This window comes from Eriocheir sinensis, chromosome 42 (assembly GCF_024679095.1).
Source record: "Eriocheir sinensis breed Jianghai 21 chromosome 42, ASM2467909v1, whole genome shotgun sequence".
NCBI classification, from domain to species: Eukaryota; Metazoa; Arthropoda; class Malacostraca; order Decapoda; family Varunidae; genus Eriocheir; species Eriocheir sinensis.
Window position 1 is genome coordinate 4,931,893 of NC_066550.1, and position 25,529 is coordinate 4,957,421.

At 40.1% G+C, this 25,529-nt stretch overlaps 1 protein-coding gene across 2 annotated transcripts in view; it reads right to left on the minus strand.

The window, feature by feature from the left end:
* Positions 1-2,572: 2,572 nt before the first annotated feature.
* The window catches only part of LOC127009846 (uncharacterized), a 148,249-nt gene continuing 125,292 nt past the window's right edge, over positions 2,573-25,529 (minus strand). For both annotated transcript variants that reach the window (XM_050883213.1, XM_050883214.1), the window contains 2 exons: positions 12,898-13,012; positions 2,573-2,815 (listed from right to left, as the gene is read on the minus strand). In XM_050883213.1, coding sequence (XP_050739170.1) covers positions 2,588-2,815; positions 12,898-13,012 — 343 coding nt within the window. In that variant the 3' untranslated portion in view covers positions 2,573-2,587. The remainder of the gene's footprint in view (positions 2,816-12,897; positions 13,013-25,529) is intronic.

The following is a 25,529-nucleotide window of genomic DNA, read 5'->3' on the forward strand; positions in this document are numbered from 1 at the left end:
AAATGCCTTCTCTCTTATTCCATGAGCCCTGACTTTACTTAACAGTCTCTGGTGAGGTACCTTATCGAAGGCCTTACTAAAATCAAGATAAACTACATCATAGCTCTCATCATTGTCAGCTGCCTCGTGTACTCTACTGTAAAAGGATAAAAGATTAGTGAGGCATGACTTTCCTTTAATAAACCCATGCTGTGAGTCGTGAATTAAATTATGTCTGTTAATATGGTCCCTAATACTATCATCTATTATTGACTCAATCATTTTACCTATAACTGACGTCAAACTAATTGGCCTATAGTTCTCCATAGAAGATTTGTCTCCCTTCTTAAATATTGGAATAACGTGTGCCTGCCTCCATGAAACAGGCACCACCCCTGTGTCTAGTGACTTCCTAAATACTTCTGTTAACTGCCCACTGATTTCAGTTTCACATTCCTTTATTACCCTGGGGAAAAGTTCATCTGGCCCTGGCGCCTTAGTGACTTTAAGTCTATCTATCTGTCTAATCACGAGCTCCCTACTTATGTTGATGTCGGTTAATCCTTCTACCTCTTCTCCCTTGTAGATCTGTTCTCCCTGAGGTATATCATCTAATCCTTCTTTGGTAAATACAGTTAAGAAATATCTATTTAACGCCTCGCTCATTTCCTCATCTCTATCAAGCAGTGATTCTCCCGACTTAAGCGGCCCTATCTTATCCCTAACCTTGGTCTTGTAAAGCTGAAAGAAGCCCTTTGGATTGGTCTTTGCTTCCCTGGCAATTCTAATCTCATAATTACGTTTTGCCATACGTGTATTTTTCTTTGCTGTTCTAGCTAAATCGTTGTAACTATCCCTTAGGTGAGTTTCCCCCCTTTTGATTCTAACATATAGTCCTCTTTTCCTTCCTAATTCAGTTTTTAGCCTGTCTGTCATCCGTCACAGGTAATTACCTGTTGACCTGACTTCCCTGTGAGGTATAAACTGTTTCTGCCCTAGTTTAATCTCCCTGACCAGACTATTGTACTCACCCTCCAAGCTACTGACCTGACTAGTGACCTCACCAGAGATTAATGCCCCTCCCTGCTATGGGTCCTGACCTACTTCTGATCTTACTCCCCTAAGTCTTTGTAGCTGCTTTTTTAACCCCTCGTAGTCCGCCTTCCTGAAGTCAGGTATTAATGTGTTGTTACTGCTGACTCTATCCTCCCATTCAATATTAAATCTAATTTCCTTATGATCACTGTTACCTAATGAATCTCCAACCTCAATGTTGCTAATTATGTCCTCTCTATTAGTTAACAACAAATCCAAAATATTTTCTTCCCTCATTGGTGTTCTAATTAACTGCTTAAGGAAACTATCCTGTATCACATCTAACAAATCCTGTGCCTCTTGGTCTCCGGATAAAGTATCCCACTCTATGTTCCTATAATTGAAATCACCAATTACACACACATTTCTATATCTTGACGCCCTACTAATTTCTTGTAAAAGGGGTTGACTACTGTCCCTGGTAAGGTTGGGCGGTCTGTAAAGTACTCCTATGACAAGCTTCTCCTTCCTACCTATTGTTTCTACCCAGAGGGATTCTGTATTGCCATCTTCCTTGATTGAGTTGTTAATGACACACTTAAGATTGCCCCTGACGAAGAGTGCGACCCCACCCCCCTTCCTGCCTATTCGATCTTGGTGGAATAACTTATACCCTTCAATTTCTAATTCTGGGAGAAAGTGTCTGTCTGCAGTGTTTACCCATGACTCTGTGATCGCTATCATATCAAATTTCTCTACGCACGCCTTTCCCCTCAATAAATCTATCTTATTCCTAATACTTCTACTGTTTGTGTAGTACACATTTAGACCTACCCCTTGCTTTACCCTGCAGCTGTTATTATTATTACTACATTTAGTGCTCCCACTTGGTATTGCCATCTTAGGCCCCTTCTTACCTACCCTAAAAAACCCTGCAGGGCCCCCAATCCACGTTCAAGGGCATCAGACAAGATCTGTACCCCCTCCTGTGAAAGGTGAACCCCGTCCCTCTGGTATAGGTGGTTCTTGCCAAAGAAACTGTCCCAGGCGTCGACAAATGTCCATCCATTGGCTTTGCAATAATCTGCCAACCTGCAGTTTAATGCAATAGCCTTGGACAACCAAATGCCACCAACCCGCCACCTTGGCAGAACCCCACACACTACAGGAACCCCGCCTTTGGACGTAACTCTTCGAAGAGCCTCTATGTAGCGACACAGAAGCTGCTCATTACATAACCTGCCTATGTCGAGGTAGAGAAAGAAAACAGGAATGGTGGATACTATGCTCATAACAGGAACGGGGGGCGAGCCTTGGCAGCTTGTATTACTACAGTCTCCGTGAGACAGCCCATCGTCGCGGCCGCCTGTCAGATGTAACAAAATTATTCTTGCCACCAGCACTAGAAATGCCTCGCCACGCCCACTTAATAGACATTTAAACTCAGGCTCAGTGGGATATTTACATTCGTGGAAAAAAATAAAATAAATAAATCTGCCATGTGATAGCTCATGCATAGATGGTCATGCCAGAGCATTTAACTTATTTTCAATATTTTTCAACTATGCTTTTTTTAAATAGGTTGGCAAATCCTCCCCTTAAAAGCATCATCGAAGTCACCATCTGTCTTATAATGGAAGCCACTCACCCTGTTCCGTAATGTGTCAAGATGTGATTGTATCTGTATCTTGATGAAATCATTAGATAAATATTTTGATAAGTCAATGACTGGTCTTCCATGCCTTACTCTTCTGAACTGCATATGTGGCTCTTTCCTTCCCTCCAGAGGAGCAAGTTCAATCTGAAAAACAGTAATTATTTAAAGTAGTGAATCATATGAAAAAGCATCAGCTTTTATAATAAAAAATCTAATTTAAAACACATGAATACTACCATGAATATACAGGCACTCTTTTTGACTGCACAATTAGGTCTTATTTCTCTACCTCTTCCATACTACTTATCAAGTTACATGGTGGTATCAAGTCTCATCTTTCTCATCTCTCCTCTAATGATGGTATATTTTTTATTTATTTTGTGTGTGTGTGTGTGTGTGCGTGTGTGTGTATTTACCTAGTTGTAATTTTACATGGCCTGGGCTTACACTCGTGTGGTCCCGTCTCCGTATCTATAATTATCCAACTTTTCCTTGAAGCTCTGCACACTCTTCGGCGATACTATTTCTTCTCTTAGTCTGTTCCAAACCTCTATACAGTACCCTCTCGAGTTTCGCGCTTGCTTCATTCCGAAGGTATGGCGCTAAACTCGAGGATCGCGAAACTCGAGGTATTGAAATACATGAAAAAGCACTTATTGGTTCCGGCCCGTTGAAAAAAAATGCTTTTTTTTTACGACTTGACTCCCTTGTTATCACAATTTTTTCGACTTTACTCCCTTGTTATCTCAAAAGACGTACCTTGGTAAAAGGCAGAAAATGGGAAGTGAGAACAGGTCGTTCTGAAGCCACAGTTGAAGGCGGCTGCCTTACAATTGGCTGGCAGTTCTGAATACACGCTTGTGATCCACGTGGTGTCGTCTGCTAATGTAAGGGTGGTTGCTCGCGGTCACCTGTGGTACAGTTGGACAAACCTATAGCTTCTGGTAGTTTTCTGTGTGTTATGGTATAATCTTCTAAATCTTTCTGTTATATGTCATCAAATCACTAACATCATGATTGACTTTTCAATGCCTATTGAACGTAAACTGACGCCGCAATCGCAAAATAGCTCGCAGAGAGGTTCAACTTGCTCACTGCTTCCATATTTCCCTCACCGCTCACAAAGACCACAAGCGGACAAAAATGAACAAATCCAGGCAAATTAACACTTTTAATGCTGTGTATTCCCACAGCGTGCATGCGTGGTGGACAGCAGCGGGAAGATATTTCTCGCAACACCAGCCAGTATAGTGGACCTTCTTCTTTTGACCTGTAATGTTTTGTATCGCTTCTTAGGTCCTCCTTCTCCATACTTTTATACTTCACAACATGCACTTATGGCCGCTTTCACAGTCATTTTGTTTGTTTTGATCGTTATCAGTCACGGCGATCGCCGCTCTAGTATTTCCACGTGAAACTGACCGATGGGTAGTGATGTGATGTGATGGTGTCGGAGGTATTGCCTTTACAACGGCACCTCGTGGCGGCTGCGGGGTTAGCCTCGCCCCGCACCTTACCACACACTCTCAACACCTGTCGCTTTCTCTGCAGCCGCCACTACCCCACAGGCCAATTTCACGCGGAAAACTATAGCGTCGATCGCCGCCATTGGTAACGATCAAAACAAACAGTGACTGTGAAAGCGGCCCTTATTTACTTCACAGTGCGCACTTATACACTTCACCCTGAACTTAGGTGTTTTTCTGTTCTTTTCTTTCCCTGATTTTGGTTTTCTATGCCCTTTTGCTATTTTCCACTGTTACTTTTCACCGTCGCTGCCATGCATTACAGGTCAACAGAAGAAGAAGAAGAGAAAAACAACACCGGGAGATCTACAATTTTCTAGACTCGAGAAAAAAGTTTTTTGGACTGTGGCTCCCCAGAATGGGGTGTTCTCTTATCTTGTTAATCAAGTAGTAAGCAAAGCAGCTCTGCCAGTCCATTTTACGAGTCTCTTGGTGGGCCATCTTCCACTGCTCCTCACTCCTCAGCCACTGCCGTTGTCTGTTTGTTTACATGCAACCGTGAGGTACCCACATACCCACACTCGTACCCACAACCGTTTTCCATTCACACGAACAACCATCAACTCGCTCCCGGTTGGGCATACGGGCAACTGCGGTTGCCCATAGCCCCAATGGTCGGACACTGCCTTTTAAGGCAGCACGCATGACGCCGACGGTAGGTAGACACAACCCGTACATGTCAAAGGAGCGCGAAACTCGTGGCGGTAATGCGCAAAAGTTGTGATGGTAAGAATTTAGGACTAAGCGCTAAACTCGAGGATTGCGAAACTCGGATAGCGCAAAACTCGAGAGGGTACTGTATTTCTTTGTGGGAAGCTATATTTCTTTATGTCTCTTGAGCATCTTCCCTTCCTCAACTTTTTACTATGTCCTCTAGTATTCCTGCTGGAAAGTTCTTCTCTTAGTAGCAATTTCTCGTTATCTACTTCTTCCATTTTACTCAATAGCCTATATATTTGTATTAGGTCTCCTCTTTCTCTTCTTTGTTCTAGTGTTGGTAAGTCCATTTCCTTTAGTCTCTCCATTTTTGTTGCCATCCTCTCTATTCTTTCTAGTTTTTTTATGTGTTTCTTCATATGTGGAGACCACACTGTTTTCGCGTATTCTAGTTTAGGTCTGACCATTGTAGTAATTTATTTTTTCATCATTTCTTTGTCCATGTAGTGGAATGCTATACAGGAAATCCCCGATATACGAAAGCTCGATGTACGAAAATTCGGATATACGAAAGTGAAAAATATAGGACAATTTTCGGTTCACGAAAGACATGCTTCGCATATACGAAAAGTACGACAGTTTCCGCGCCCACTGTTTCGTACCCGATGTCTATATCGGTCGCCGCGCGCCGTCAACAGCCTCACGCACACTCGCAGTGATTAGGCAGCAAGTGTCCATGTCCAATCCCCTCCACTTCAACGCTCATCACTTAGCGTTGCCAGTTTGTGAACCCCTTGCTTCGACTCGAATCCGAAACACATCCCAGCCAGCGTGAGGAAACGTGAGGGTGATGGAGGGGTTGGGGGGGGGCTTGGAGTGGTGCGGTGGTGTACTGTTTGGCACGTGTTTCGGGCACGAGAGTCGAAACTGGCCTTTCACAGCTTGGGAAGTAAACATTGGCAATGTGAAGTGATGAGTTGTAGTGACGAGTTAGAGGGGATTGTCCTAACATATGTAATGCATTTCTATAACAGTAAAGGAACAGGAAATGGTAATTGTTTTTAATTATTTATGAGCCTTGCGTTTCATTGTATTGTGAGTAGTAAATTGCTTTTAAGCATAGTTATATTTAACTTTTTTTTTTTTTTTTTTTTGCTGGCGCTGGTCCCTAACCCCCCTATTTATTAACAATCCTATGGGGGAAATGGCTTCGATATACGAAAAATCGATAAACGAAAGGTTTTTTCAGTCCCTAACCCTTTCGTATATAGGGGATTTCCTGTACCTATATTTCTCACCATGTTATATGTATCACCGAAGATCCGATTTATATGACTTTCTGGTTGCATATAATCTTGCATTATTACTCCCAGGTCTCTCTCTTCATTTACTTTCCTTAATATTTCACCATCTCCCATTTTATATGTCCATTTTGGTCTTTCTACACTTTTTCCCATTTCCATAACATGACATTTCTTCACGTTGAATTTCATCTCCCATTTCTGACTCCATTTCCAAATCTTGTTTAGGTCTTCTTGCAGCTCCTTGCAGTCTTCACTGTTTCTTATATGTCTGCAGTTTAGCATCATCTGCGAACAGGCTCATTCCCTCTGGCATATCATTAATATAGACTAGGAAAAGTACTAGTGCTAAAACCGACCCCTGGGGAACTCCACTTTCCACCATTCTCCATTCCGATCTAGTGTCCTTAACCACGGTTCTCATCTCTCTTCCTCTTAAGCAGCTTTCCATCCAGCGCTTCATTTTCCCTCTCAATCCACCTTTATTTTCTAGTTTCCACAGCAGTCTTGAATGTGGAACTTTGTCAAATGCCTTCATTAAGTCTAGGTAAATCCAATCCACCCATCCATCTCTTTCCTGTAATTTGTCCGTCACTCTTGAGTAAAAGCTCAGCAAGTTTGTCACACATGAGCGGCCTTTCTTAAACCCACATTGATTGTTTGTGATTAGATTATGTTCTTCTAGAAATCTCATCCATTGTTCTTTTATTAATTTCTCACATATTTTACATACTACGCTGGTCAGAGACACTGGTCTGTAATTTAGGGGTTCTTCCTTTTTTCTACTTTTGTATATAGGTACCACTTTTGCCCTCTTCCACTTCCGAGGCACTGTGCCAGTTTTTATTGAGCACCTAATGATGTCATATATCGGGCCGACTAATTCATTTCTGCACTCTTTAAGTATAAAACCTGAAACTCCCTCCGGTCCCGCGGCCTTCCCTTCTTCCAATTCCCCAATAGTTTTTTATCTCCTCTTTATCTATTTTGAGCTCTTCCATATACGTATACATCTAAGTTGTTTTCTTGTGGTTCATTAAATAATGATTCTTTGGTAAACACTTGCTGGAATTTTTTGTTAAATAATTCCGCCATGCCTTTGGGATCCTCGATCTCTACATTCTCTTCAGTCAGTCTTTCAATTGTTTCTCTTGATTTAATTTTTCCATTTATAAATCTATAAAATAGTTTAGGTTGTTCTTTACACTTTTCCACAATATCCTTTTCGTATCGTTTCTCTTCTTCCCTTCTCACTTTCACGTACTCATTTCTTGCTGCCTTAAAGTCTTCTTCATTTCTTTGATTTTTGTTTCTTTTCAATCTTGACCACACTTTGTCTTTTTTCTTTTGCCTTTGCACATCTTGCATTAAACCAGTCCTTTTTAGCCCTCTCCCTCGGTCTGTATTTTGGTACAAACTTCATAACACCTGTGTTGTACGCCTTCATGAAAATATCATACTTTCCTTGAACTTCGCTTGTACTCATTAACTCTTTCCAATCCATTTCACCAAAAAACTTCTTGAGGTTTTCCACCCCTGCTTTCCTATAGTTTAATCTATCGCTTCTATAAGTCTCGTCTTGTTCCCTTCTTCCCTCCTTCATTTCCATCTCTATGAGCACGTGATCACTTTTTCCCAGGGGGCAATCATACCTCAATTCATCCTTAACGTGAATTTCTCTTGTCAACACCAAATCCAGTCTTGCCGGTTCGTCGTCTCTTCTATATCTAGTGCTTTCCTTCACCCTTTGTAACATCAAATTTTCCATCATTAATTTTAAGAATCTATTCCCCCATGCCACATCACTACCATTGCTCTCAAACCTCTCCCAGTCAAATTTTTGCAATTGAAATCGCCAACTAGTATTACTCCTTTGTTTGCCTTAAGTAATCTCCTCAAACTCTGTATGGTGTCATCAATCATGTTTTCATAATCTTCTTTACTCCATGATGCAGTTTTTGGTGATACATATGTTACTGCAATCGTCATCCTTTCTCTATTCTTGTTTTCCAAGCTTACACTCACTATTTCTGCTTTTCCTTCTCCATATTCTACTGATTTTACTAATAACTCTTTCTTTATCATTATCACCACTCCTCCTCCGCCTTTGCCCATTCTATCCTTCCTCCATACATTGTATCTTCCATCTAACTCAATTTGGATGTTTTCTTTTAGTTTAGTTTCAGTTAGGCAAACTATCATGAGATCCCTCTCTTTTAGATAATCCTGCAGCTCTATTTTACTAGAGATCAACCCATCTACATTTGTGTACATTATTCTTATTCCCCTCTCTGTATCTGTCTTATCTAGTTTTCGCTCCCCTTTCTCTTCTCCCTTATGAACCATTTTTTGATTCGATCCCCAGAAATTCTCCAAAAAAATGTTTTCTTTTCTTCCTCAGATCTTGCATTATTTTTTACTTTTGTCTCTGCCAGTAGTTCATTCCATTTCTTCCTTTCTTCTTCATTTCTATTTTTCTTCATATATATATATATATATATATATATATATATATATATATATATATATATATATATATATATATATATATATATATATATATATATATATATATATATATATATATATATATATATATATATATATATATATATATATATATCCTTACATCCTTCCGTTTCATTTAGTTTAGTTGTTCTATATAATATGTCTTCAGCTGCCTTTTGTGATTTTAGTTTTAACTTAACTGGTCTTGTTTTCCCTTCAATAAATGGACCCATTCTGTAAATCTCATCTACTTCCTCCTCGATACTCTGCCTTTCTGCATCATTTCGGTTCTTGAGCAGGTCTCTGACTGATTTCAGTTCCTCTTTATCCCTTTTTGGTTTATATGTTATATTCTTTTCTCTCACTAATTCTTCATTTTTCTTTAAGGCCTTGACTACCTCTTTCTCCACGTCTTCTTTATCCTCTTTCTTTTGCTGTTCTATTACTTCTCTTAGGCTTACATTTGCTTTTTCATTCTCCACTCTCCAGGTCTTCACCTCTTCTCTAACTCTTTGTTCTTCTCTGTTTGCCAATTCCTTCAAGTTTTCATTTTCCTTTCTTACCACTCCCAAACCTTCCTTCATTGATCTTTCGTACTTTGCTACTTTTTCCTTTAGCTCCTCATTTTCCTAAACCAATTTCTTCTCATTTTCCTCTAGTAATTTTATCCTATTTCTCAGGTCGCTGTGGAATTCTCTATTCTGCTCTTCTTCCTCATCCCTTCTCTTTACCATGTTGATCCATTTATCCAGTTTTCTTTACATCAGCAGCACTCTCTTATATAATGTCATCTTATTTCTCGCAAAACCAGAAAACTCCGCTGAAGTACCTCCAGCTTCGTACTCACTTTCCTCCACGCTGTTGTTGTCAACTTCTCTTGCTCTTCTTCTGCTTCATGGCGTGATCCATCCCTGGTCTTCCTCCTTCTCACTCATCACACTCAACTGCACTAATTGAGACCGACCAAACCAACATTAGCACAGCCCAGGCCTCTGCAACACTACACTAGGTATTTTTGCTCCTCAACAGCTGACGCGGGTCGAGGATTGCGTCTTCCCAACGGCTCGGAGCAGAGCGGCCCAGATGTTTACTCCTCGATGGCTGAACACAGTGTGTCCAATTGTGTGTGTGTGTGTGTGTGGGTGTGGGTGTGTGTGTGTGGGTGTGTATTTACCTAGTTGTAATTTTACAGGGCCTGGGCTTACGCTCATGTGGTCCCGTCTGCATATCTGTACTTGTCCAGTTTTTCCTTGAAATTGTGCACACTCTTCACCGATACTACTTCCTCACTTAGTCTGTTCCGAACCTCTATGTTTCTTTGCGGGAAGCTATATATTTTTATGTCTCTCAAGCATCTTCCTTTTCTAAAAATTTTACTGTGTTCTCATGTGTTGCTGGTGCTTCATACTTCTCTTAAGAGCAACTCCTCATCATCTACTTCTTCCGTTTTATTCCACAATTTGTAAATTAGTATTTATTTGCAATGCTGGGCACTTCCGCCACTTATTGCCACCGACGCAATACCAAAATAGTGGTGCAGTAACGCAGTGACGCAAAATTTGTAAAAGTGTCGCGGTGGCGGAAGTTTAAATTTTAGCGCCACTTTTTGCGACACTCCCCCCAAAAATTGGGTTTCAAGGAAATGAAGAAGGACATGGAGGAGGAGAATCAGGAGATGGAGTAAAAGAAAAGAGAAAAGACTAAAAGTAGACAAAGACAGTGCGAGAATATTTGGACTTCGTCTGTTAGTAAACTACTAAACTCAGTAAACTGTGACATGTACTTAAGTAATTTTGTTTTTCAAAAGTGTTAAAACTGTATTTTCAATAAAATTGATATATTTTGGGACTTATACAATAATTCTAAATTATTTTATAGTACTTATAAGTTATTTTTTTGGTGGTGCACTAAATTATTTAAGTGTTGCACTTAACTAAAAGTGGTGCAGTGGCGCGGTGACGCAAAAGTCGTGACGCAATTTTTTTGGCCTGAAAAGTGGTGCAGGGGGCATGGTGCAACGCCCCCAAGAAAGTGACGTGCCCAGCATTGTTTATTTGTGTGTGTGTGTGTGTGTGTGTATTTTACTTAGTTATGACATATGGGAAAAGAGCTACGCTCGCGCTGTCCCGTCTCCATATCCTCTTATCCAACTTTTCCTTAAAATCATGAATGTTTCTTGCACAAACCACCTCCTCCTCCAGTCTATTCCAAAGCTCAATGCTTCTGTTTGGGAAGCTAAACTTTTTCACATCTCGCCTGCATGTGGTTGCCCTCAACTTCTTTGTATGTCCTCTCGTTTCTCTCTCGTTCCACACACACAGGTCCTCTCTGTCCAGCTTCTCCACCCCGCTCGCCACCCTGTACACCGATATCAGGTCTCCTCTTTCTCTTCTTCTCTCCAGGGTTGTGAGCCCCATGCTATTGAGTCTCTCCTCATACGTCCGATCCCTAAGTTCCGGTACCATCTTAGTTGCCATTCTCTGCACTCTTTCCATCTTTCTTATGTTCTTTTTGTGAGGAGACCAGACCACTGCTGCATACTCCAACCTTGGCCTTATCATTGTACCTATTATTTTCTTCATCATCTCCTCATCCAAATGCACAAATGCTGTCCTCATGTTCCTCAGCAAATTCATAGTTTGTCCCATCATCCTATTGATGTGTTTGTCCGGTGACATGTTCTCTGAGATAGTCACTCCCAAATCTTTTTCTTCCACTCCTCTGCATATTATCTCACTTCCCATCTTATAATCATATTCACATCTTCTACTGCTCCTACCAAACTCTTATTTTTTTACATTTCCCAAGGTTGAACTCCATCTGCCATGTACCACTCCACTCCCATATTTTATCCAGGTCCCTCTGCAATGCCTCACAGTCCTTCACATCTTCACTCGTCTCAATAGCTTTGCATCATCTGCAAACAAACTCACATAGCTGGTCACTCCATCCACCATATCATTTATATAAACAGCAAACATTATTGGCGCCAGCACCGAACCTTGTGGGACCCCACTCATCACAGGGCACCAGTTGGAAACCCTGTCCCTAATTATTGTCCTCATTTCCCTGGTAGTTAGGAAGTCCTCCAGCCACTTAATCAGTCCATCACATCACTCCACCCCTATTTTTAATTTTCCAAATTAGTCTTCTGCACAGTACTTTGTCAAATGCCTTTTTGAAATCCAGGTACACTCCATCCCCCCAGCCTTCCAGCTACCAGATGTTGTTTACGTGATGGCGGCGTAAACAGATCCATCTCGGGCTCGGTATGGTTCTCCATATATATATATATATATATTTTTTTTGTGTGTGTGTGTGTGTGTGTTCTTGCCTAGTAACACCATGCAAGGACTGAGCTAATCATGTGGTCCAGTCTCCATATTGTCCATATTCATCCAGATTTTCCTTAAAACCTCATACAGACCTTCCCTCAACCACTTCTTTTAATTCACTCAGAGTATATATATCCCTGTGGGTCTTGCAAGTCTTGAGTCTACACAACATCCTTCATTAATTCATGTATTGTAAAATTTCTTGGTAATTTTTTAGTCCTGACTTACAGAGTGTAGTGATGCTATGTAGTCATAATGGCTTAGGGCAAGTACCTTCTCTTCTCTTTCAACCCACTATTATTAATCCTGCAATATATTTCCATTATTTGTAGGTAATAAGTGATCATACGGAGGAGCAATTGTAGGAATAACTACATTTATATACTATCACTGCTGATTTAAAAGGTAGCAGAGAGCAAGAGAGAAGAAGCAATGTAAATGCAAACATAATTTGCTGCACACTAAAACAAGTAAGGAATAGGCCGGTGAGGGGCACAGACAGTCATACAAGCAGTGGTGCCGGGTCCGTGAGTCCCTCCCTGGAAAATATTGCACTCCTGGTTACGTGACACCAACTCTTGTAAAGTTACACACAACAGCCTTCTGAACTTACATAAAACTTGGTGGATAGATGTATCATGAGGAGAGGACTCTTACATTTTCAAGGAAACATTCAATACAAAAAAACTGAATGACGGAATGTTAAAACCATCTTCAATAATTCTGCATACAAGCAAAGAACTACAAAGTGCCCTTATTGGAGGTGGTAATAATAATAATAATAATATCAATAATAATAATAATGATGATAATAATAATCCGAAGAATGCCATAATACTCCTAAACTAATAATACTTTAGATTGACTTCAGTAAGTACACCTGATGGAATTGAGCCTACCTGTGAAGGCTGCTCCTCTGTGGCCTGGGGCATGGCCTGGGACTCTGAAGCAGCAGGAGCCTCAAGATCTTCCACTAGAGGAGGCAGGATATCAGGTACCTCTTCAACCACAATCCTTAGAAGACATTGCTAACTATTAGTTGATGTAGTTAAAATACAATTATCTAAATATGCATAATCCAAAAATCTCAACAATCCAGATTTTCAGGGTGGCAGTCAAAAAATCAAAAAATTAAAGAAAAGAATTAAAATGATGCATCAAATGTGATGTGCAGCACCAAACTCGGGGAGTGAGAAAAAGAAGACTCAAGAGATATACAGTAAACCCTCTGGTATCCGGGTTAATAGAGCCACGGAGGCACCCGGATATGGGAAAAACTCGGATATAGTGTAGGTTAAGTCTACGGACCTGAAAACCCTACTTTTGCCTACCGCATTTAATATTATCATCAGCACAAACGATGCTACTTAAGATCACGCCCGTAAGCCCACGACAGCCTTCCACGCTAGCGCATGCGTATATATATATATGAAACGAGTGCAGGGATGATATGTTACAGCCGTAAAAAAAAAAAATATGTTACAGGTTAGGCTGCATTTCAGCCGCGGCGCTGCCACCCCGCCCCGCTCGCCCTGAGTATATATATCCTTATTATCTCACAAACAGAGCTACTTAAGCTCACGTCCGTATGCCCACATCACCCCTTTACACCTGCGCACACGTGGATATATGAAACGAGGGCAGGAAGGATGTATTATAGCCGTAAAAACGATAAAATGTTACGGGTTACATCAAACTGCCCGCTTTGCCCCGCCACCCCAAGAATGTTTTACCTTGTTTTCTGCAATATTACATTATCTGCACTAACGCCAGTGTAGGCAAGCCTTTCCCCATCCACAATGAATGTGTGGGCATTGTGGCGTCTCTTGCAAACAATAATTAGTGACTTAACGTAAGAAAAATTTTGGTCAGTTGCATACAGGTCAGCACCATACAGGGTTATTAATAGTGTTCTGATTGACGGTAAAACACCTAATTAATTATTAACATATAGATATATATATATATATATATATATATATATATATATATATATATATATATATATATATATATATATATATATATATATATATATATATATATATATATATATATATATATATATATATATATATATATATATATATATATATATATATATATATATATATATATATATATATATATATATATATATATATATATATATATATATATATATATATATATATATATATATATATATATATATATATATATATATATATATATATATATATATATATATATATATATATATATATATATATATATATATATATATATATATATATATATATATATATATATATATATATATCGGCGCCATGGTAAGCGCCCCAAACACCACACATAGGCAAAGCAATGCCTGGAGAAGGTAGGGCACACACACAAAAGCAATTAACTGGGCCATGGTGAATGTAAACAATGGCATGCGGGGCGCTTGTCGTGTTGTGGTGCGCAATCACATTTTTTAAAACTCCCAGATACGGGCGAGGTCGGATACGCTACACCCGGATAACTGAGGGTTTACTGTAAATTTAAGTAAGTTGCTGACAGCCAAGTACTGCAGGCACGCCAACTACGCGAGTATATGGGCGACACATGAGCTCACGTAGAAGAAATTCACGTACTAGTAGGAATACGTCTGATGGAAAAAATGTTACTGACTGACTGGTCTTTTTTGTGCCACTATAGTCTGTTCAGAGCAAGAAGTCGGTTCAGGGTGGAGCTGGTATCGTCGTTTACTTCTACCCATGCTGCCAAATCAGCCTTCGTACATGCGACTCTCTCTTATTTCCCATCCATGTGCTATTTGACAGCGATATTTTATATATTCTGTATATAGTAAAGGAAGCTACATAGTACAATGAGTGTCGATGTTTAGGATTATAACAAGGATTTGTATAAATTCTATGACATGTGGCAGCGATTTTTTCCCATGATGCCACGTTGTGGTGGTGGTAGTGTTGTTGTTGGTGGTGGTGGTGGTCGGTGTGTACCCCTAGGTCCCTCCCCCGGGTCGAGAGGGAGAGAGAGGGAGAGAGAGAGATAAGCAGGTGGGTTGTGGGTGGGTAGGCCGGGAGAGAGTGCAAATCTGATAATTGGCGGTCGAACTGGCAGCGCTGCACTCATGGGAATTCTGGAATCTGCCACACCTTGAATCAACACTTCATGCTCCGAACAGACTATACCACCCTCGCCAAGTGCCGCACGGCCACACCCTCACCACAGGACATCAAGAAGGCACACATACACTCATACACATATACTATATAAGACACAATGCCGTACAAAATTTTGGAATGACTGGCAACAAGGTGCCGGATGAGATTGTAGCAGTGAGGCACTGAGAGTGGCTGGGCAGGCACACAAAGGAAAGTGTGAGGTGAGCCGTGTGTTTTCCGCAGTGCCCTTACACGAGTTATTGTGCTTACTCTACATTTTTCATTGCTTGTTTCTGTATTTTTCTGTTTTGTTTTGTCTAAGTGACTGGAGTCTCGATGTGGTGTGGTAACCGAAGTAAGGCAGCACCACTCGTAAAAAGAAAAGTATGCTGTGCACCATGCTCATTCCACAGTGTCCTTCGATATGTTTGGGGGTTTATTCAATATTTTTATCGCTTGTTTCTTTATTTTTTTATTATTTTTTTCTGACTGGAGTGTTGGCGTGGTGTGATACTACAGGTAACTCTCGATTTACGCGAGTATTGCGTCCTTGAAGAGGTAGTGTAAATCAAAAACAATGTAAATCAAACAAGAGGTAGGTTTCTGTCGAAAAATAAATACTGTATTTTGCGGAGTATAACGCGCACCCCAAACTTTAAGACAACAATTTTGAAAAAAAAAGTTCTTAAAATGCTCAGAAATATGTACGGGTTTAAGAACATTGACAATGTACAGTTTCCCGAAATTTATATATTTTTGGTGTAATCTTTACTGCTTGAATTGACAAGTGTCCTTGAGTAAAGCAATGAAAATGGCGGCTGGGCTGGTGTGAGAAATACCTCCCCGTAATCATACTGATGATGCACAGCTTCTGGTATCATAATAAGCATATTATTCTCACCATCACTCATAGGTTATGGCAGACAACTAGGCAAGACACAATTCACACGGTTCTGGTGACACGGGGCATGCAGCTGTTTGTTGTTTGGGTGTGGTTGTGTGGTTTTCAAACAATGCAAATGGCAGCCGGCTGGTGTTGCGAGAAATATCTCCTCATACATACTGATTATGTACAGCTTCTGAGATCATAATAAGCATATTCTCACAGTCACTCGTAGGTTATGACAGACAACTAGGCAAGACACAATTCACGCGGTTCTGGTGACACGCGGCATGCAGCTGTTTGTTGTGTGGGTGTGGTTGTGTGGTTTGTAAACAATGCAAATGGCGGCCGGGCGTGAAATAACTCCTCGTACAAGACTCATGATGTACAGTTTTTGATATCATATTTACCCCATTATTCTCACTAATATTAATAATTAACAATGAACACATGGAAATTTTTTCCAATATGATTCTTTCATGTATAGCTTGTACTGCTCCTTAGTCATACAATCGTAAGCCAGCTGTGACATCAAGATCATACAAATGGCGCCCAACAGGAAAGCGGGATAACAGCAGGGCATGGGCGATCCTCCACCGATTTAATTTTTGTATAGTAGTTATTAGATCGCCCTGTATTCTATGGTAACATATTATAAGACAGCTATGGACTATGAAGGATCATTAACAATAATAAAGGTAAGTTTGCAGTTGTTATTGGATAAGACGAAACACAGACCCTTAAAAACACCCCAAACAAAAAAATCATTAAAAATTTGTACATTCGGAGTATAACGCGCAGGGCTAAACTTTCAGGCATTTTTTATGTGAAAAAGGTGTGCGTTATACATTCAATGGAGAGAGAGAGAGAGAGAGAGAGAGAGAGAGAGAGAGAGAGAGAGAGAGAGAGAGAGAGAGAGAGAGAATATCCATATCTACGAGATATCCAATCAGGCACTCAGTCTCAGCCTCACTCGTCTGAGAAAGAAATGAGGGACAGCATGAGCGCCTGGCTAGTATTGGTACCGGTACCGTACCGTATAGCTGGTACCGTTAGTACCGGTACTGGTACCGTTACCTGCCCACCCCTATCGTTGAGTAGCGTGGCAGCGTGGGTACTGTATTGTTGTTGAAGTGGCGCGCGGGAAGAACTGAGCTCAGCTGTGTGGCCGCGGCGCCGTGTGAGTCCAGTTGCGTGAGACATATGGTAGCCACTCCATAAAATATAGCGAATAAGTGGAAAAAACATGTAAATTAAACATTTATTTGGATTTTGGACCCCGCGTTATTTCAAAAATGCGTAAAACAAACTCGTGTAAATCGAGTTACCTGTAACAGCGAGGCGGCGGGTGTGGCAAAGCTTGTAAACAAAGAAAAGTATGAGGTGAGCCGTGCACATTCCACAGTTCCATCTCATGTGTTCTTGTACATATATTCTACATTTTCATCTCTTATTTACATAGCTGGGCATGATAACAGAAAACCTTATTCCCGATAACCGATAACTGATATAGGAAAACCTTATCGGTGATAACCGATATTCGTTAACTGGAGACACAAATATCGGCGATAACCGATAACCGATACCCGATATAAATCCACAATTCCGATACTAGCCAGCAATAAGTCCAATAGGCGAAAACGATACTACAGTACCCTCTCGAGTTTCGCGCTTGCTTCATTCCGAAGGTATAGCGCTAAACTCGAGGATCGCGAAACTCGAGGTATTGAAATACACGAAAAAGCATTTATTGGTTCCGACCCGTGGAAAAAAAATACTTTTTTATTCGACTTGACTCCCTTGTTATCACAATTTTTTCAACTTTACTCTCTTGTTATCTTAAAAGACGTACCTTGGTAATAGGCAGAAAATGGGAAGTGATAATAGGTTGTTCTGAAGCTGTAGTTGAAGGCAGCTGCCTTACAATTGGCTGGCAGTTCTAAATACAAGCTTGTGATCCACGTACGTGGTGTCGTCTGCTAATGTAAGGGCGGTCCAAGGAGACTATAGAACAGGAGAGGGGGCCTCTATGGGAGACCGTGGGCGGGTGTTGGTGTATGTCGGTTGCAACAGATGGCGCAGGTGCAGCTTTGTTTACATCCAGGCGCCTCCCCCCCTTTAGACCCACCCCAAACCCCCAGTACCCATCAGCAGTGTTGCTACATGGGATCAAGCAGCAAATGTTGCTACTTTTTTTTTTCAGTCTGGTTATTTCCCATTTTAAATAAAAAAAAATAAAGGTAGATAAATATTAAAATGAACAGTAGGAACTATATATATATATATATATATATATATATATATATATATATATATATATATATATATATATATATATATATATATATATATATATATATATATATACCAGGTAGATATAGCCTGACTGCATGTCACGAGTAATGCTATCATTGTTATATTATTATACCGCAATTATATTACTTTCTCTGCATGTGTGGTTAGATGTGTTTTATGTGTTTAACCTTTCTGTATACATACTGGAATGAACCAAGGAATTGTAGCCCTACTGCCGTTCTTTAAAACTATGTGATCATGTTTTTCTTCCAAACTCATTGTTTTAGCACGCACGCTGACTTCCATCAGTAATGATTTACATTGAGTCATTGGTTTGAAGGGGGAAAGAGTGGGTGAATATAATTATCTCGGTCTAACTTATACTGTTTATTATACCGCTATTCGCAGCAATATCTTTCTCTGCTCCGATTGCAACGCTGCCTCGTTCAAAAATCATAACACCGCCGCGGCCGCCACGTTTACCAGCCGGAGCCTCAAATCATGTCCCTTTGTGGTGATAAAGAGGACACAGCCTGGTGTGAAGCTACATTTATTACGGAAGGATGCCAGCCGGGGTAAGTGATATATATAAATGATGATAATGTGGAAATTCTAATCATTTTCACGCTGACAGCTGTTCTGAACTTGCTAACTGCATGCCTCCCCTCCTCCCGCGGCAAGAGGCCGAATGGCATACACACAGCAGCTCCAAATTCCTCCCCATTACCACCTGTCATCCTCGTCCATGTAGCTATCCAGTCTACTCTTAAAACAAGCTATCGTCCCTGCACTCACTATGTGATTACTGAATCTATTCCATTCCCCCACCACCCTATTACTAAACCAATGCCTGCCCATTTCCCTCCCAAATCTATATTTTTCTAATTTAAGTCAATTACTGCATGTTCTATCTTGCCAAACATCTTATGCAAAAGTTAACCAGCATCTCCACTCTTTCATCCCTTACACTGATAAACTCTGGAACAGACTTCCATTGTCTGCATTTCCTCCTGCCTATAATTTGACCTTCAAGAAGAGTGTATCAAGACTCTACTTTTGTCTGTTTGGGAGTGGCGAGTAGTGGGGCTTTTTTTTCTAGTACGCTTTGTTGCCCTTGAGCTGTCTCCTTTGTTTAAAGAAAATAATAATTAAATAAATGGAAGTTGGCCGCCAATGCTTCCAACACATTTTGGTGCCATATCTACAAGTGGTTGGTGACTGTAAGTATCTCAGTAACCTGCATGCATCTATGCCATTCCTATCATGGTGCATGGAGCAAGCTTCACATAACACTCAGACAGAGACAGTTTAATTATGGTTACGTATCAGACTCAGTTTATTGCTCAGTCTATTAGATGCAGTGCTGTTAATATTGTTAGTGGTAGTATTAGTACAATTAATGTATTTATTTTAATTAATTTATCAATATTTATTTATTATATTCTTAGTGTTTGAAAATTCCAATACTAGTATTAAGATAAACAAAAATATCAGAAATATATTTATACTCATTAATTATTATTGCTTTTCTTATTATTACTTCCTTCAATGTCCTGGCACTTTGACATCTAGTGCTTTTCCGTCTAGCAGCCAAAACTGTGGTCTTTCTGAATGTGTATGCCCTAAGTCTTCATTGGTGTAACGTGCTATATAACATAAAAATCTGCATCTCTCTCTCAGTATCCAAAGAGTTTCAATTTACATCTTGTAATCACTCAACTAATGCAGTGCAATCCTCATCTCTGTATTTTACCGCGTGGACATACTCTTTCCTTCCATGTTCCACTGTCGTATGTTATTCCACATCTAATACAACCACATCCCAACATATCCAAACACGTCCGATATCATCCAAGAGAATGTGGCAGCTGAAGGGGGAGAGGCCAAGAAAGAGGCCAAGGGTGAAGGCATTTAGCCACCCATTCAACCCTCTTGGTGAGCTGCAGGAATGTGCTTTCCATTGCAGTGCACCAGCTCCATGTACTGATTTTGGTATGAATACTTCATCTAGTGTTTGTTGATTGTTGTGTTATTAATCTAATTATGACTTCACAAAATAGACTGTGGAAGTCACTTAACACATGCCCTGCTCAACATCACTTTTAAGTTGTAGAATTCCTTCATATGGATGCTGATTTATGTATCCTGAAATGATTGGATATTGATTGTCTTAACATTTTTTTTTGTCCATGATCACTGAACCATTTTACGGTATGTCTTTGGGTGCAGATCCAGGAAATGAGTTTTTGGGAGGACGTCAGACTTTTTGCGGGTGGAAGGAGCATCAGCATTACCGATTAGCCATTCTCGGCAGTCCTGGTCTTGAAAAACTGGTGGAGTGACCTAAATCAATGGGTATAATGGCCTGGACTTGTGCCAAAGCATTGTTTTAGCCGCAGCGCGCTTTTGAGCTAGTTTTCCTGTATCACTCAGGAACATTGGGGGCGCCTGGGCCCCCCTTTGGATCCACCAATGTAGCTATGTCTTATAATATATCTATCCTTTACAGTCTGATGGTGCATCCTTCTAGGTTGTCAAGTTTAGTAGCTACTCATGAGAAGTATTCCTTATAATGATCATTGATTTCCAAATGGTTTGCACTAAAAAAAAGTGTCGTGTAACCTGCCGCAAATAATAATCAGCTGTAGTCAACCCTTGCTTTAAAGAACCAATATGGAGGAAGGGGGTGATGTTATATCCAAAAATCTTTTAAATCTGAAGTATCCAACCTTTTTGTGTATAATAAACCTTGTTTGTTACATGAACTTAAAAGTTCACAATTTCCATACATGATTCTTTTTTCCTTGTATTTGATGATTAATCCTGACATGTATTTCCATTATCAGTAGGTAATATATAGTAACAAGACAATAATACACATTATAACAATGTATATATGTATTATAGCCCAATGAGTGCACAAGATCATTTACCTCATCAGTGACGCCAAGTCCGGGAGTCCTTCCCTAAATTCTTTGCCCAAATTTGTGACACCAAGTATAATAACTTGTTTTAGTGACCATTTGCATCCATTTTTCACTTTGATTAAAAATTGCCTCTCAACAGGGTGTGAACTTGATGGGGTTGGAGGAAACTCGACTCGGCCATCAAGCTCACCACAATATAGTAAGGAACCTCTTGTTCTCAGTGATAATTTATCCTCTTTAGTTACTATTCCATGTTGCTTTAATCACAACTAATGTGTTGGAAACATTACAGCTTAATAACATACTTCACATCTCTGCATACAAATTGAGTTCAATATTTAACTGTTACACCAGTAGGCTACATATCTTTAAAAAAAAGGTATGTAAAAAGGTTGACATTTTGAATGATATATTTAAACTTTATTATGTTTCTATGGCTGTAGTACCGTTACGATTAGTCGAGTGATCAGCATATGGGTCTTATGTTTTTGAAAGCATAGGTTCAAATTTTGCCATAGGCTGGCAAATGATAGTAACAGTAGTGTCCACAGATACCTGCCTGTTTCTTGTTTATCCTGTTCCACTTTAAACCATGACTGGCCAATCTTTGAAGAGGTAGCATAACCTTGAAGTGCCACTAACAAACCTTTGTCCATTCTTCTGACGTGATCCCTTTTTTTTTTTTTTTTTTTTTTTCGCACCTGCCTATAGCGCCGGTAGGTTTCCTTCAGGGGCCTGGCGGTCGGCCCAGGCCCGTCATGATGCAGGCAATTTTTTTTATAGTGGTGCCATTTAGTATTGGCTCATGCTGCCGCCCAGAACTCATTCTTGATTCACTTGGATGGTTTAGCAGGGCTTAGGTATGATTAACATTGCAGAAACAGGGAATTTTTAGATTTTTAGTGTGGCAACACATTGACAAATGTTTTAGTATGGACTGAACATCAAAGATATATATGGTAAATGGGTGCTTGTAGATCTTGACATTATATCTGTCAAGAGTCTCCAGTTGTATCCTCTCCCCCATCTCTCCTGAAAATATTACTCTTGTCAGGCAATCTAAGTGAAGCCTTCCATCGAAGCTGGCGTGCAGACATAATGTCAATGCTTAGATTCACTGTCCTTATAGCACTGAAAATAATGCAATTACATGCACATATTTTATTATTTAGAATTGTGATTAATTGTGATTAAATATTTTTTCATGTATTTTCAGACACGAAAAGTGAAAATTGCTGCACACAACAGTCTGCCGTCTGCACCGGGAGGCAAGGCAGCTCAAAGCCCAGGCTGTTACAACTCCTGGGCAGTTTTTGCCCAGAGCCAGCAATTTTTTAGATCCAATAGGGATGGATTTTTTCTGAGGTCAGGTTCAACATGCTGCAAGATGCCAAGATCTAAGCCTAGTAGGAGATATGGGTTACAAGAGAGGAGGTTTGCTCTGGCCTTATACTATCAAAGTCCAAATGCTAATAGATTTCTAAGCACAGTATTTCACTTGCCTTCAGTTTCAATACTTCACTTATGACTCAGGGGTATTTCAGTAAATGTTGGCTGGAGCAAACAGACTCTGACAGCCCTGCACCAAAGAGCACAGGCTTTGTCATAAGATTAGATAATTCGTGGGATTTGCCATTATTTAGTATTACTTTTGTTATGGCAAGAAATTTTTGCTATATACTTTGCCAAATATTGCAAGTAATGCACCATTGTTGGTCTTGCCTGTTATAAATCAGATCTTGTTCAATTAACAAGCTTTGGGTGTCTGCCACTTTCCAGTTGTAATGCAAGGAATCATTTATCTTCCCTGCCAGATATCACATGTAATGCACCATTGTTGGTTTTGCCTGTTATAAATCAGATCTTGTTCAGTTAACAAGCTTTAGGTGTCTGCCACTTTCCAGTTGTAATGCAAGGAATCCCCTGCCAGATGTCGCATGTAATGCACCATTGTTGGTTTTGCCTATTATAAATCAGATCTTGTTCAGTTAACAAGCTTTAGGTGTCTGCCACTTTCCAGTTGTAATGCAAGGAATCCCCTGCCAGATATCGCATGTAATGCACCATTGTTGGTTTTGCCTGTTATAAATCAGATCTTGTTCAGCTCACAAGCTTTGAATATCTGCCATTGTTTATTTCAGGTGTAATGCTTGGAAGCATTTGTTCTCTTCCTTACCCAACAGTATGCAATGCTTTATTGTGGATTTTGCCTGTTATGTTTAATCTTGTTCAGGTAACAAGTTTTTGGGGTCTTCCTTACCTAATATGTGCTGCAGTGACACTTGGCTTGGTTTCATAATGTGAAATACAGCATGTAATTTCATTACACTAAGTGTCTATCATCACGTGTCTGGCATCATTAATGTGGCTTCCAGGAGTAATCTTGTTTGTATTATGGCATGCAATTTTTTTCTGCTTTATACGATATACATAATCACATAGGTATGATTTACAAAATGTAATGGCAGTTGATATTCTTGACTAATGCCTCATAAGCCTTGTGAAAAATAATGCTTTTTTGAAGGGGGAGCAGAGAGTGGTTTGTTTGGTTGGCCAGTTCAAGGAGTTTCATATCAAATGATTTTATTACATCCAACTTTAATGTGTGCTAAAAACATATATTTTATTACATCCAACTTTAATGTGTGGTTCCTGCAAAAAATGCTACATGTTTACTGTTGTAGCCTATGAAATACATATCACTCTCTGCCCTGTAATTTAACTGGTGTGTCACATACTGCAGCATAACTTTCCTGCTATTTTCTTACACTATGAGTTGCCTTATTTTGTCTCATTTGCTTTTATCATATGTACCTCTGCTGCTTAGTTGTGCCTACTGAGCTTAATATGTTCATGACCCTGACACCAAGGTCAGAGCTTGTGAGATCATACCGTGTCCTACATTCCATTTTCACCTCCAGGCTTGGCTGTCTCCCAGGACCACCAAGTTATTGCATTCCATTTAAGACAACTCATGTACGTGTTACCTTCTTAATGTCCTCCATCATGTATTTCAGCATGTTTTATGATGCTTTGCTCTTATATTGATGTGCCTTGCAACATTTTTAGACAGTTTTCATTGTATATAACGCACCATTGTTGGTTTTGCCTGTTATAAATCGGGTCATGTTCAGTTAACAAGCTTTGAGTGTCTCCCATTGTTTATTTCAGTTGTAATGCTTAGAAGCTTTTGTTCTTTGCCCTGTCAAGCAGTATGCAATGCTTGCCATTATCTGGCACTTGTACAGTTAGTATGATATTTTTACTCAGCTAAGAGCATTTAGCAAAAGGTAAAGGTAAGGCTGGGGGCATACGCTGTAGCAGCGCGTGGCCTCGGTGCTCATCTCTGTAACATTGGCCCTTGAGCCCGTGGTGTTAGAGAACCCATTACCCTGGGACACAGGACCAGTGTGACATCCGGGTTACCACAGTTGCAAAGGCATTATAGTAATCTAGCATGCATAGAATGTTGTATGCTTTGCCTGTATTTAAAGCACTGGATATGTTTCCTACACACACACACACACACATATATATATATATATATATATAGATATATATATATATATATATATATATATATATATATATATATATATATATATATATATATATATATATATATATATATATATATATATATATGTATATATATATATATTGTTACGCCACCCCCCCTACCACACACCATACAAGGGCAGGCTGGTGGCGTGATCCCCACCAGAACAACCACACGGGCACCAGTCACTCACAGCGGCCCACACCGCACACCGAGGGGAGGAGAGAACGAGGCAGGGCACAAAGGATACACGTTCAAACACTAAGTTCTAGTTTAATGACAGGTTCCTCACACAGTACAGAGTACAGCAACTTTCAAGGGCACAGAACAGCTAGTTAATCAGGCACAGTACAGGGGCACGGCAGACACGCACACCGGAAGCACACAGCTCGCGAGCGGAGCAGCTCAACACCCTCTCAAGCCCAGACACGCGTCTTCTCCACTACAACTCCTCAGCCACCCTTGCTCCCCCACTGCTCGACTCAGCACTTCCTGCCCGGCGGCCCGGCGGCCCCGGGCCCCCTCTGTCTCTCTTGTCCCAACAAGTAGAGTTGCACCATGCTGAGCTAACATTGCATCATGCTACAATTTCATCACATTACACATACAATCATTCACATACAGCACATTCGTAACACTATCTCCTCCTTCAAAAGGCAGTCGACCCGGCTGCCCCAACATTCAACAAACAAAACATGAAATTAATCAAACTAATCAG